Source organism: Pistacia vera, unplaced genomic scaffold (genome assembly GCF_008641045.1).
Source record: "Pistacia vera cultivar Batoury unplaced genomic scaffold, PisVer_v2 Contig949, whole genome shotgun sequence".
In the NCBI taxonomy this organism is placed as follows: domain Eukaryota; kingdom Viridiplantae; phylum Streptophyta; class Magnoliopsida; order Sapindales; family Anacardiaceae; genus Pistacia; species Pistacia vera.
In genome coordinates, this window is record NW_022196833.1 from 46,034 (window position 1) to 59,909 (window position 13,876).

At 39.3% G+C, this 13,876-nt stretch overlaps 1 protein-coding gene across 1 annotated transcript; it reads right to left on the reverse strand.

Moving 5' to 3' along the window:
• Window positions 1-8,927: 8,927 nt before the first annotated feature.
• Window positions 8,928-11,699, reverse strand: LOC116120820 (uncharacterized mitochondrial protein AtMg00810-like). The gene is made up of 2 exons (XM_031406792.1): window positions 10,862-11,699; window positions 8,928-9,268 (listed from the first exon to the last, which is right to left on the reverse strand). The coding sequence occupies exons 1-2, from the start codon at window positions 11,697-11,699 to the stop codon at window positions 8,928-8,930; spliced, it is 1,179 nt and encodes a 392-aa protein (XP_031262652.1).
• Between the last annotated feature and the right edge of the window lie 2,177 nt (window positions 11,700-13,876).

Consider the following 13,876-nt stretch of genomic DNA (forward strand, 5'->3'; position numbering starts at 1 on the left):
CTTGTATCTCTGCTAGATATCCGCTTTATGCGAGCTCCTGTAACCTCTTAAATATAAAAAGAACAGTGGACGTAGGATTTGTTTTAAGCTTTTGAACCACTTTAAAAATAATTTTTGATTTACTTCATTGCATTTTCCATTCACGTGTAATTTCTAAGCCAGCTTAACACTTTACACATGCGAATCATTGGTGTCAAAATCAAGCTTATAGCTCGATCCAGCTATGAGGAGTTACTTGGAGAGGTTCAACAATACTCTTAAAATGGTCAACCGAAGGCTAGACTGTTTAGATCGGGTCATACCGTCAGATTCTGATAAGGCAGTGCCGTCGCCAAAGACGCTTATAGGTCGCGCTAAAGCGTGAAAACAGGCAAAAACCCATGCTGCGCACACTACAACATGTAAAGACAAGGGAAAACAGGTGGCGAATAATAGGACAAAGGGCTCTAAGGGACCAACGAATGTTGGTCGTGAAGCAGGAAGAATACCTGTAGCTTTATGACTTGGCGATATGTCGCATCATGAGCCGTCCCATGCCACATCGCATGCGCAGCCCTGAAATGGTGCAAGCCATAGAGATTCTCTTCGTCATCGTGAGGGAAATGCCCACCATACACGGGTCAGTTCTAACCACCGTGGAGGTCAGGATAGCTCACCTGGCCATTCAATGCCTACATATGGCTCCAGCTAACATGTGTCAAAGCATGCCAAAGGCTCTGGCTAAATTGAGGAAGAATCCGACCTACGGTCTTTCCTCAACCGTAATCCTGAGGGTCGAACCCATGTTGCAAAAAATGATCCACAAATAGCTCCGCTTCCTTAGATTGAGGAGTTACAACGAGCTCAAGATTAGATTAAAGCTCAGCAGAATGAGTGTGGGCAAACCGCTGAAGCGTCCCCCTTTTCTCCAGAAGTTTTAACTGCTCATCTCCCGTCAAGGTTTAAAATGCCTAACATGTCGACGAGAATTCTAATCCGCAAGATCATTGAGTTTAACGACCTCATGGAACTTCACCAAGTTTCCAGCTTGGCCACTCTGACTACCCATGCCAAGCGCTGGTTTAGATTGCTCCTGCCAAGATATATCAATTCGTGGCAGTAGATGAGTTCGTTATTCTTGAGACACTTCCAGGCTAATAGGAAGTTCGCAGCGGTTTGAGCCCAAGAAATCTTATGCCCAGGTTCTCCGTCGCGATCGCGACAAGAATCAGTATACTCCATTGAATGCATCGGTGTCAACTATTCTAGACAAGTCAAAAGAAGTTAGTGTACTCGAGGAGTCAGAGCCTATGAATAATCCCCATGCAGTAAGAAAAAGTAAGAAATATTATCGTTATCATTGGGATAATGGGCACCATACCGACAAGTGTTGGGCTCTTACTTCAAGGAGTATGTTGATGGTCTAACTCCCGTTCGGGAAAAAGATCAAGGGGACGAAGGCAAGAAGTGCCATGGTCGCAAAGGTCTCCATCTCATTGGGATCATATTTGGAGGACTGCACCTGGGGGGGAATTCTTGAGGTGCTTAAGAAAGGTACACTGGGGAAGCTCGTCATGACCTTGTCAGTGTGATGAGCATGGCGCTGTGACCTGCTAAAGTGCGTAGAAAAGAAGAGATTACCTTCTCAGAGAAAAATGCAATGCGATTGCATCACTCCCATGAGGATGCACTCGTTATCGCGCCTAAAATAGATTGGTGTGAAATCCACTGTGAATATCCTATTTTACCGAGCTTTTGAGGAAATGCAACTGGATGAGGCAGATATGAAGCATGCCTCTATCCCTCTCTATGGTTTTACAGGGGACCACCTGATTCCCAAGGGAACGATTGCATTTCCTATCACCTTGGGTGATACCCATGAGGTAACCAAAATGACGGAGTTTTTAGCAGCAGACTATCCGTCCACTTTCAATGGCATTTTGGGATGACCTCTACTATGAAACTTCAAAGCCGTCACCTCCATCTATCATTTGAAAATGAAGTTTCCCACCCTGATGGAGTGTGGAGAAGTCAAAAAATCCTAGAGTGAATCCCGCAATTGCTATGTAAGGGCAGTACAGAGGGCATACAAAGGGAAATAGAGGTAGTAAGCATTCCCGAGCAGGCTATGGCGATCAGCAGGATCGAACCACAGTCGAGTATAATGGAAGATAGTATAGATCCTCGTACTCAGGAGGAGTATTCCTATAGTGGACCTATTGAGACTCTATCTGAGGTATCGGTTGACCAAAATGAACTGATTCGAGTGTTGAGGATCGGAAGCAATCTTAGCTCTCAGCTCGCTGCCAACCTAATGAGATTCCTCAAACAGAATACTGATGTTTTTGCATGGACTCATGCTGACATGGTCGAGATCAGCCCGAATTTAATATGTCATACACTTAACATCGACAACGTGATCAAGCCAGTTCGCCAAAAGAGAAGAGCCACAGACCCAGAGCGTTATGCTGCTTTAAAAGTTGAGGTGGATAAGCTCCTCTCAAACGGGTTCATTTAGGGGGCTCATTACTTGAGTTAGGTCGCCAATCGTGTTTTAGTGAAGAAACCCAACGACAAGTGGTGAACTTGCGTTGATTTCTTTGATCTCAACAAAGCTTGTATGAAGGACAGTTTCCCTCTGCGCAAAATCGATCAGCTCGTCGATGCCATCTCTGGGTAAGAGTTATTAAGCTTCATAGATGCCTATTCAAGGTATAATCAGATCCCGATGTACACGCCCGGCGAAGAGCATACTTCGTTCATTACAGATTGAGGACTATACTGTTATAAGGTCATACCCTTCAGTTTGAAAAATGATGGGGCAACTTACCAACGTCTAGTTAACCGCATGTTTTACGAGCAGATCGGGAAAACAATGAAAGTCTATGTTGATGACATGCTTGTCAAGTTGCGTGTCGCTTTAGATCACATAGCCAATCTCATAGAGATGTTCAACGTACTCCGAAGATATAGAATGAAGCTTAATCCTCTCAAGTGTTCATTTGGAGTATCCTCAGGGAAATTCTTGGGGTATATGGTTAACCACCGAGGAATTGAAATCAACCCCGAAAGATCTAAGCTCTCCTAGATATGAAAAGTCCCGCCAATTGTAAGAAAATTCAGAGCTTGAATGGGAGAATAGCGGCTCTCAGTCGCTTCATATCAAGAGTAACAGATCATTGCTTATCGTTCTTCGATCACTAAGGGCCAACAAGAAGTTTGAATGGACTTTGAAATGTGACACGTCTTCCAGAGTATAAAAGAGCATTTAGGAAAGCCACCTCTTCTGTTCAAGCTTCTTCTCGAGGAAATCTTATTTCTCTACATGTCCATCTCTTAGTATGCGATCAGCACAGCTCTCATTCGAGAAGAGAGCAGAGTTCAGTGCCGGTATATTATATGAGCAAACGACTACTGGACGTCGAAATGCGGTATCTGGAGATGGAACAATTGGCCTATACCCTGTTGATCGCTTCCAGAAAGTTGCGACCTTATTTCCATGCTCACACCATCCATGTTTTGACCAACTACCCACTCAAACAAGTTCTTTAGAAGCCAGAGACTTCAGGTAAGTTGCTCAAGTGGGCTATGGAACTAAGTTAGTTTGATCTGCATTGTAGACTGAAAACAATAGTCAAAGGGTAGGATGTTGCTGATTTTATTTTGGAGTTCTCTTACTAGCCAGAACGGGAACCTGAACAATTAGCCAGCGGGGTTGTCCAAGAAACTGTTCGGAACTTATCAACCTGAAGCCTCTATATTGATAGGTCTTCGAACAGAAGAAGAGCAGGAGTTGATCTTCTGCTCCTCAATCCTGAAGGGACCCGTATTCATGGAATCCTCAAGTTCGGGTTTAAAGCTACGAATAATGAGGCTGAATATGAAGCACTGCTTGCTGGCCTGTGACTAGCAAGAGATACGGGGTTAGACACAATCGACATCAATAGCGACTCCCAATTGGTTGTCAATAAGATTTTAGGAGAATATCAAGCCAAAGAAGAAAACATGATCAGCTATCTGAAGAAAGCCAAGGTCGTACTCGTGCCTTTCAAGCATTATACGATCAAGCAAATCCCAAGAGACAGTAACTCTGTCACGTATGCTTTGGCAAAAATAGCCTCATCATTGGATTCTGATGCTTCAGATATTATTCCAGTTTGGTACATTGAGGTTCCCAGCATCAACTCACCTGAACATCCCATAGTTGCAACCGAATCAACTTTCTGGATGACTCCGATAGTTCAATATATCCAAGTTGGGACTCTGCCGTGGTAAGACTAAGGCGAGACTCTTGCGAACTAGAGTTACTCGTTACACACTTATCGGGGATCAGTTGTATAAGAGAGGGTTTAGCACTCCCCTCTCTGATGTGTAACTAACGATGAAGCAGATTACATCATGAGAGAGGTATATAAAGGGATTTGTAGTAATCACACTACTGCATGATCTCTCACCAATAAGATTGTCCATCAGGGATATTATTAGCCCCTTGGTGTGCTGTCGTAGGTAACCAAGATTAAAACCTAAAAACACATGTAGTAGTGTGAATAAGGATCATTCCCACTGAGAGTGTCTAGCCGAGTTTTATGTTACATGAACAAGGCTGGGGGAGGGGGGGGGGGGGTTTTTTGAGTAAAAACAGAAACAATTCAGGAAAAAAAAAAAACAATTCAAATAAATTATCAATCATAATGACAAACCTTGGTCTAAGTCAACATCCACCATCGAAATTTTACAACTGATCATCGATGCAAAAATAAATCAATTCATACCTTGAATATTCACCGTTGGAACTATTTCCCTATCTCTCCTTAGTTGTAGTTAATTAGGAAACAAGCGATCTAATTAATCTTACTACTAAACAACCCAAGACAAGCGCTAAAGGTTTAATCTAGTGGCAGCCTTAAGAACTAGAGAGATCGATGAAGATGAACAACACAAACACAAGTGGTTGTATTTAATTCAATCGAATGTTCTCCTTAAGATTTAACAATTCCTGACGTAGCAAATTCTTAAACCCTAATTACTCACAAGTTAGAAGGATCAAACAATTATGGATTTGATATCTAACTTAACAGTAGATTGCAACAAATAATAAACTAGTAGGCCTTCTAGTAATTAAATGAAACAATCATGAAAATAGGCATAGAACAACATCCAATACTCAAAACATATATTGACCACTAGGAAAAACAGATTAGATCTCACAGTTTTATTGATTCCGAGGCCTCTGTTTCCTTCGACCAAGTTCTAAAAGTTTTAGCCGCTCATAGCCATAATCAAAACTCAAAAGAGAAAAATTCTAGAAGAGAGAAACAGAGGCGTGTGTAATCCCCTAATCTGATCTCTCTCCCCCTTTTTAAGAATATCCAATTCAAGTCTTTGAATTCTACTCAATCTCCTAAAAATATTCTAATTATCCTAAAATAACATTTATCCTAATCTGATTAATTGAAAAAATAAAATAAAGTCCTAATATAAAATAAGAAAGTGGTGTTTCCAGCTTTAACTTGTGTGCAACAGGTCTTCAAAACTTCCAATAATAAATTGCCTAATTGACTTGCATGACAAGGCAGAATGTACCAGAACGTCAGTAGTGCAGGTGTGTTAACTTCAAGCCCAATTACAACCTTGATGCAATGAGTATCTCTCCAAACTCAAAACATGAAAGTTGTAGATCTCTTTCGTAGGGTTCCACAAAATTTTGAATAATCTCAATCGGAGCTCGGATGAGAGAGTTATGCCTAGATTACGAAGCAATATCGAAACTGTCCGAATTCACCTAATTTTTTCCGTTTTACATTTAACGCCTCCATTTGCATCCTAAATCAAAATAGAATAATAATGAGTACATTTAAGCAGCAAATAAGTATAAAAGATGAGACATTAAGGAGGGGTAAATATGACATTTTGCATTCTCATCACCCCTACTTCACGAGGATACTTTCAACTTCGTGAAGAAGTGTGACAAGTGCCAAAGGTTTGCGAACATCCTGTGAGCTCCTTCCTACCAACTAACGACAATAACCAGTCCTTGGCCATTCTCTATGTGGAGAATTGATCTTATCGGGCCCATGTCAACCGTAAAGGGGGCGTTAAGTACGCAGTAGTCGCAATGGATTATTTCACTAAGTGGGTCGAAGAAAAACATTTGGCGGCGATCACTACAAAAAAGCTTAAACACTTCGTCTTTAAGAATATAGTGTGCTTCTATGGGATTCCTCATACACTCATCTCTGATAATGGGAAGGAGTTCGACAATGAGGAATTCAAGCAGATTTGCGATGAGTTGGGGATTTATAAAAAATTTGCCTCAATAGCAAGACCGCAAGCCAATGGTCAGGTTGAAGCTGTCAACAAGACTATTAAGCACATATTGAAGACCAAGCTTCGCAACCAAGGGTAATTAGGTCGATGACCTTCCAGAAGTTCTATGGGTATATAGAACAACTCCGAGAACCTTTACTTCAGAAACGCCCTTCTTACTGGCATATGGCTACAAGGCGATGGTTCTAGTGGAAGTAGGAACTAGTTCACTTTGGAGGGAATTTTTCAATGAAACAGACAACGAGACACTCTTACGTGCAAGTCTGGACTTAGTTGAAGAAAACTACGACAAGGCTCGATTAAGGATAACTTCCTACTAGCAGCAAACAAAGAGATTTTTCGACTCTAAAGTCAAGAGAAGAGATTTCTGGGTTGCCAAACTAGTTTTGAAAGATGACTTTTTGGGCACAAGGGAACCAAGTGCGGGGGTATTGAGACCAAACTGGGAAGGTCCATATCGCATCACCAAGGTAATATGACTTGGGACGTATCATCTCAAAAGGCTTAATGGTTCCGAAGTACCGCGAGCCTAGAATGTTTAAGATCTTCACCCTTATTATTAGTAATTTCGAACTCGCCTATGGTTCTAATCATTTTTACTTGTAAAGTTCTTACTGTTGTAAATTTCATGAATAAGATTGTCCCAATTCTTTTCAAAGAAACACTTTTGTCTTGATCTCAAGTGTTTAATAATCTTGTTATTTATCATTTTCTGCGAGTTCGATGATCAGATATGTTATATTTGTTTTGTGAAGTGTTTAAGTATAAAATTATTATCACAAGTAATAAGAAAAGTTCTTTTATATATGTTTGATGAATATGTACAAGGGAGCGACCAAGAGTTACAAGAAGAAAGCAAGAAAGACTTAAAGCAAATAAGGGAGGAATCACTGGTCTTCGTTCCCCGAACCCCTGGCTGCGACCCCTTGATCCTCTGGCTGATCGTCGACCTCCATATCATCCGTTCAACTTGTAGGAATGTTTGCATCCGACTGATCATCTTCTGGGGGAAGTTCATGTTCCTTTTACTGTTCAACCTCTTCGGCTTCGAGCATGGAAACAAGAGTGGCCTGGTAATCATCAAGGAGGTCAGAGATGTCCATTTCAGGATTCCTAGCCTACAAGCTATAAATAGCTTGGATTGCCCAATAAGCATCCTTCCTCTCAAGCTTGAGATTTTACCGTTTCATCTTCTCGGTCAATAAAGCGACTCACCCATAAAACAGCTCAAGGTCTGTCTCCAGCGGCCTCTTCTGCTTTTCTATGTTTTCCCACAGCTGAGCTCGATTCTCCTCTACCACATTTACGTGATCAGAACTTGCCTCCAGCTCCTTTTCTTTCTCACCTAACTCTTTGGTGAGCCTTGCCACAATTCATTGGAGTCCTTTATTGTCTACATCTCTCTTCTTGAGCTCCCCCTTCTGAAAGCCTGCTGCTCGAAGAGTAATGTCTCTTTCGGTCAGGTACTGATCCGCTTAGATGCGAGCCACTTTTGCTTCTGCATCTACGGCCGCAAAATCTTACTTCAGCTTGGCATTATCCTCCTTCAGCTCACGATGGCCCAATGGTACTCATGTTACTTGGCAAAGGTATAAGTCCAAGGTTTAAGTCATAGGGAAAGCGTTTGCAAGGTGGAAAAAAGACCACGAAACGAAACAAAGCCGTAAGGGTTTGAAGAAGGCGTGGCTAGAAGGACCCATAACGGACAATACCTTGGACGTGTCCGACACGCAGGGAAAGCCCTTGAGCCTGAAGGTGGCAAGATAGAGGATAGCCCCTAGTGTGACAATCAGCTTGAGGTTCAACAGGAACATCAGTCTCTTTAGCAGGAGTAGAGCCAACAGGGGCATCTTTGGAACCACTTGAGTTCCTTTACTCAAAAGTTCAGCTCTAGTTTCTTTAAGCACAATTTCAAGAGAGTCAACTCGAGCCATCAAGAAGGTGTGAAAAAAAGTCCATTTTCTAATCAAGAGCCTGCAACAACTCAAATACTTTGGACTGCCAAGCACTGGATTTTATAGAAGGGGCTTGAGAAGATGAAAGGACATCCATAGCAGGGGCAACAGACTTAAGGGTTTTAGAAGAGATATTTTTAATTTTGAGGAACTGGTCATTTGTTCTTTTTGGAGCCCCATAAGAGTCAACAATTCTTGTGACCAAGGAAGGGAAAGGCAGAATGAAGGATTTTCCTTTGGACTCACCAGCAGTCTTGATCAATTTGTAAATAACAGAGGCAAGATCGATTTTCTTTCCTTGCACAATGTCATACAGCAATTAGGCTTTATAACGTCTTATTGATGAGTTATGCCTAGATGGAGACTAGCTGGTAATGGTGATTTTAAAAAGAGTCCTATATAGGGAAGTGAGCACATTGACAAGAAGGAATCCACTGTCAGGCCAAACTGTAACAGTACCACCACTAAGGTCACTAGCCATAAACCTACGTTCCTCTACAAGAACAGACAAGTCATCTTCATTCTTTACAATAGGGAGCTTCAACAGTTTCCTAATGACATCAGGGTTAAAGTCTACCAAATACCCCTTACCCAGACTTGGTTTTTGTGAAACGGGGTTTGGTCAATATCTTCCCTAAAATGTGCATAAAATTCTTACACAAAACCTTAACACGGTGGCACAGGTTTCACCACAGATGATTTCCATTTTCTACCAGCCACGATTTTGATGATTTCAGGGAACTCAGAGAGTTCCACATTTGACTCACAAACAATGGGTTTAAAAATAACAGACTCTTTAAACCTCAACTCAGCAGAAGCGGAAACAAAGATTTGTTGTTTACTTAAGCCCTCATATTGAGGTGCTTCTTTCACTTTCTTTTTACCCTTGGCAATCTTAGCTTGTTTATTCTTCTTCGCAGGGGATTCAACAGAGGACCCTTTTGAGCGTTTCAGTCTCTTGCTAAGAGGTTGATCATCAAATGAAGAAGAGTTTGACGATGAGGATTCTAACACCAATTTTGAGGCAGAGGGGGTGCTTTCACTTGAAATAGAAGAGTGTGCACTTTCTTGGGTATGTCTGCCCTATTCTTATTCTTTTCTTGGATTCAACAGTCTTTCTAATGCCGTCAATGAATCCCTATTGGTGTTCCATTGATGTTTAGAAAAAAGGTAGTTAGGAGAGATTGATTGGAGAAAAGAATTAATAGAAGAAAAAAAACGCACTTTGGATATGACGGCTGAAAAGAACAAAACACAACTTTATAAAAGAAAAGAAAAACACAACCCTAGAAAAACATGTGTTTTCCCTTTTTATTAACTGAACCCAATGTGAGCACATCCAACAGTCATGAGCGCACAACTAACAAAAGTCCCATATGTGATAACATAAGTTACAAAGTATACACAACAAACCATACACAAACCACTAAAAGAAAACTTAGGACAGAAATCAAGGACAGAAAATTGCAGATATGTGCACACAAGAACTCTCAAAGAGTGACATTGGATCAAGGCAAAAGGCAAGAGACACAAAACAAAACAAAAAAATTACCATGAGGCCAATTTCATAAACAAAAATTTACAGAAGCAAGTATAGTCAATCAGTGTTACAAGAGAGAAAAGATCATCAATCTTGGGGATGCTAGAGAAATGACCTCAATCAAGTTACTTTCATACACGTGCAACCTTTTCTTTTGTCAATTGATGAGCAAGAATGCATAGATTCTTTGTCATAGGTGTGTGTGGTGTCCTCAAATGGGAGCATGACTTGTTGGTCAAAAATTCCATTCAACTCCCCCTTCCCTCATGCCCTTTTTTTTAATTATTTTTTATTCATTAAACAATTGAAATTCTTTTTTACTTCTTTTTCTTTGTAATAGATAAGCAATAGGCAGAAATTCTCTCAAAAGCAACCAAGTATAGCTTTCACACTTGCAAGGAGGTAACCTTTTAAATGGTAGATCTTTTAAGAACATAGGGGCCTCTACATCCTAGAAGATTACTCAATTATGACTTTCACACTACAAGCAAGGTAGCTCTTTCACATGGTGACAAAGTCAAGTAAAACAGACTCATGGAAAGATTTTAAGACATGCTACCACAGGCTTTTAGATAAGAAAGCACAGGGTGGACATATTTTAGCAGCATGCTACCACAAGACTGAAAAAGTTCTCAATCATCAACACGAATTAAAAGAATACTTGTAACAACTAAAAAAGGAAATTTATCTCTTGGCATTTATTAGAAAAGACAGAGACACTATTAAATTTGAATAAGTCCAATGGACATCCTCAAATTTACAAAAGTTTGCAAGTCTAAAGCTTTAGTAAACAAGTCAGCAAGTTGAGAGTTTGTGTTAACATGTGCAAGAGTGATCACTTTCTCATCAACTAAGTCTCTTATAAAATCATGCCTAATGTCAATGTGTTTGGTTTTGGAGTGTTGAACATGATTTTTAGAAATTTTTATTGCACTAGTGTTATCACAAAAGACAGTTATGCATAGCATTTGTTTTAACCAAAGAACCTGTGTGCAGCAACTCCCTGCAGCAATATATTTATCTTCGACTATGGAGAGTGAGATTGAGTTTTGTTTCTTACTACACCAGGTGATCAAGTTGTTGCTGAGAAAGAAACATCCTCCGAATGTGCTTTTCCTATCATCCAAGCACCCTGCCCAATCAGCATCACTAAAACCCACAAGAGTAGGATTAGAATCACAAGAAAACCAAAGTCCAAAATCTAATGTTCCAGCAACATATTTCATGATTCTCTTAACAGCTTTAAGATGAAGCTTACTAGGATTAGATTGAAACCTAGCACACATACCTACACTAAAGCACAAATCAGGCCTACTTACTGTCAAATACAACAAACTCCCTATCATGCTTCTAAACAACTTATGATCAACCTTTTTACCATTATCATCCTTGGAAAGTTTAAGAGAGGAGCTCATTGGTGTGTTAGCATGCTTGGCAGATTCGAGATTGAATCTTTTGAGCATGTTTTTAGTATACTTAGATTGGGAGACAAACATGTCACAATCAATTTGTTTGATTTGAAGACCGAGGAACATGCTAATTTCTCCCACCATACTCATCTCAAATTCATCTTTCATTAAAGTAATAAATTTTTCAAGTTGAGTATGAAAGGTAGAACCAAAAACAATATCGTCTACATAAATTTGAGCATACAAAAATTTACCTCCTTCATGTTTTATGAACAAGGTTTTGTCGGCATTACCTCTAATGAAGTTATGATCAAGAAAGAATGAGGTAAGCCTGTCATACCATGCTCTTCGTGCTTGCTTTAACCCGTAAAGTGCTTTCTTAAGTTTGAACACATGATTAGGCATATGAGGATCCTGTAATCCTACTGGTTGCTCAACGTAAACTTCTTCCATTAGCATTCCATTTAAAAAGGCACTCTTCACGTCCATTTGATAAAGTTTCAACTTCATACAGCAGGCCACTCCAAGCCTTAATCTTATGGATTCAAGTCTGGAAACAGGTGCAAAGGTCTCATCGAAATCAACTCCTTCAACTTATGTATACCCTTGTACAACAAGTCTTGCTTTATTTTGCACAATTTTTCCAAACTCATCTTATTTATTTTTGAAAATCCACTTTGTTCCAATGACATTAATCCCTTCAGGTCTTGGAAACAATTTCCACACATCATTTCTCTTAAACTGTTCCAACTCCTCATGCACAGTTGTAATCCAACAGTGATCTTCAAGGGCCTCTTTTGCATTTTTGGGCTTTGAAAGGGAAACATAATACAGGTTATTAATTTCACTCAATTTTTTACGTCTAGTGACCATTACCTCTTCAAAATTTCCAACCATTGTTGATGGTGGATGAGCCTTTTTAATCCAGGAAGGAGGTTCTCTAGATTTGAGTGTCTTTTGTTGAGTGATTTCATTAGAAAGATCAGCAATTAATTTGAGTCCTTGTCTCTCTGGGAGAGATCCTTTTTTAGCTGCAGATGTGTGAACTTCGGATTTTGATGTGGTCACATCTTTATGAGAATTTGAAATGGACACATCATCATGATCAGTGGTCATACCGGGAGTCAAGATTAAGTCATCAATATCTTCTTTATGGGAAAATTGCGAAAAATCTTCAGAATCAGAGAAAACAACATTAAATGATTCAATAATGTGTTGAGTTCTCATATTGAAAACCCTATATGCCCTACTATTTGCAGAATATCCGAGAAAAACACCTTCATCACTTCTAGAGTCAAATTTTCCTAGGTGATCTTTATCATTGAATTGATAAGAGCTTGAAAGTATATATTTTGTTAGTGATTTAATTAGATTATTTGTGGAAAAATGTGTTTAAATTGTGGAATTTGAATTAATTATTTCATAAATACCTTTTACGGGATCACAGGTGTATTTTTAAGTATTTTCAGGTTCAAACCAATATTTGAAGGAAAAAAATGATATCGATGGAATTCGTGACAAGTAGGAACAAACGGTGCAAGAATCGGAGTTGAAACGAGAAAGTTGTGATGCGTCGAAGATACAACGTAAAATCTGGAAATCCTTCAAGATGAGTATGCTTTGATGTTTCAATTATAACTTGAGCTGTAGAAATCCGAATTCGATGATTCTTGTGGCGTTAGAAAGCTTATTCATAGAGATACAAAGTTTGTGTTGATGACTTTACCAAATTCTTAAGATCACGGACTCATGGGACAGAAAGAATGATCGCCTCAGCGATCATTTTTTATTGCCACAACGATGGGTCACGGGCCTGTTTGGGTTATTGCATTCTCCTAGTCCAAATTTGAATGGGTGAAGGCATTTAATTTTTTCCTAAGCAACCTCAAAACCCTAGCACTATAAATAAGAGTCTTTAATTAGTATTTAGGGGGATTAGAGAAGGAGAAAGGACGGCTACTATTTTGGAGATTAGAATTCTTGCAGTTCTCGTTCACCAATTAGAGAAGTTTTCTATTTTTCTTTTTTGAACTCATGTTATTGAATATAATGGTTGTTTTTATTACTGCAATTATGAACTAAATCCTTTTTCTAGGGCTAAAGATGTAGCCTAATTTATGAATATGTGTTGACTTTATTGTTGTTAATTCTTGTTGAGCATTAATTCTAAGTTTTATTATTGTGTGTAATGCTTGCAATTCTTAAGGATCCGAGAGTTGAATGATATCATGGGTTGGGTTGAGATCGAGAGATGAAACCTGATTTGTCTAAGGAAATAAAACCATAGATTGAGCGAACGCTAGAGATAGGTTATCGCGATCTATGAGGCTCTGGTAAATTCCATAGAACTCAATGATCTCTTAACTCCTAAATCCAACTTAGAGATATTTTGGGTTGTTGCTTAAGGGTTAATTTGCTAATTGTTCGAGAGAAAGTTAGTGGAATATCAAGGAATTTGACCTTTAGAATAAGCTTAGTTAGGTTAGCAATAATTGTCAATGCGTAGGATTAAATTGGTGTGAAATTTGTGCCCTAGGTTTAGTCATATTGATCTGTTTACCAAAGTATTAATAAACTTTTGCTTTTGTTTAGTTTTTAGTTTGTTTTCTTTTTCATTAAATTCATTCTTAAAATTCTGTTTCATCAAATAGCAACAAAATAGACTA

Bases quoted from the DNA above. Each gene is read 5' to 3' on its own strand.
- LOC116120820 (XM_031406792.1), bottom strand. From the start codon at position 11,699: ATGGACGTGAAGAGTGCCTTTTTAAATGGAATGCTAATGGAAGAAGTT. The intron at 9,269-10,861 runs GTAAGAAACAAA...AATTGGTGTTAG, and splicing joins CAACTTGATCACCTGGTGTA to AATCCTCATCGTCAAACTCT.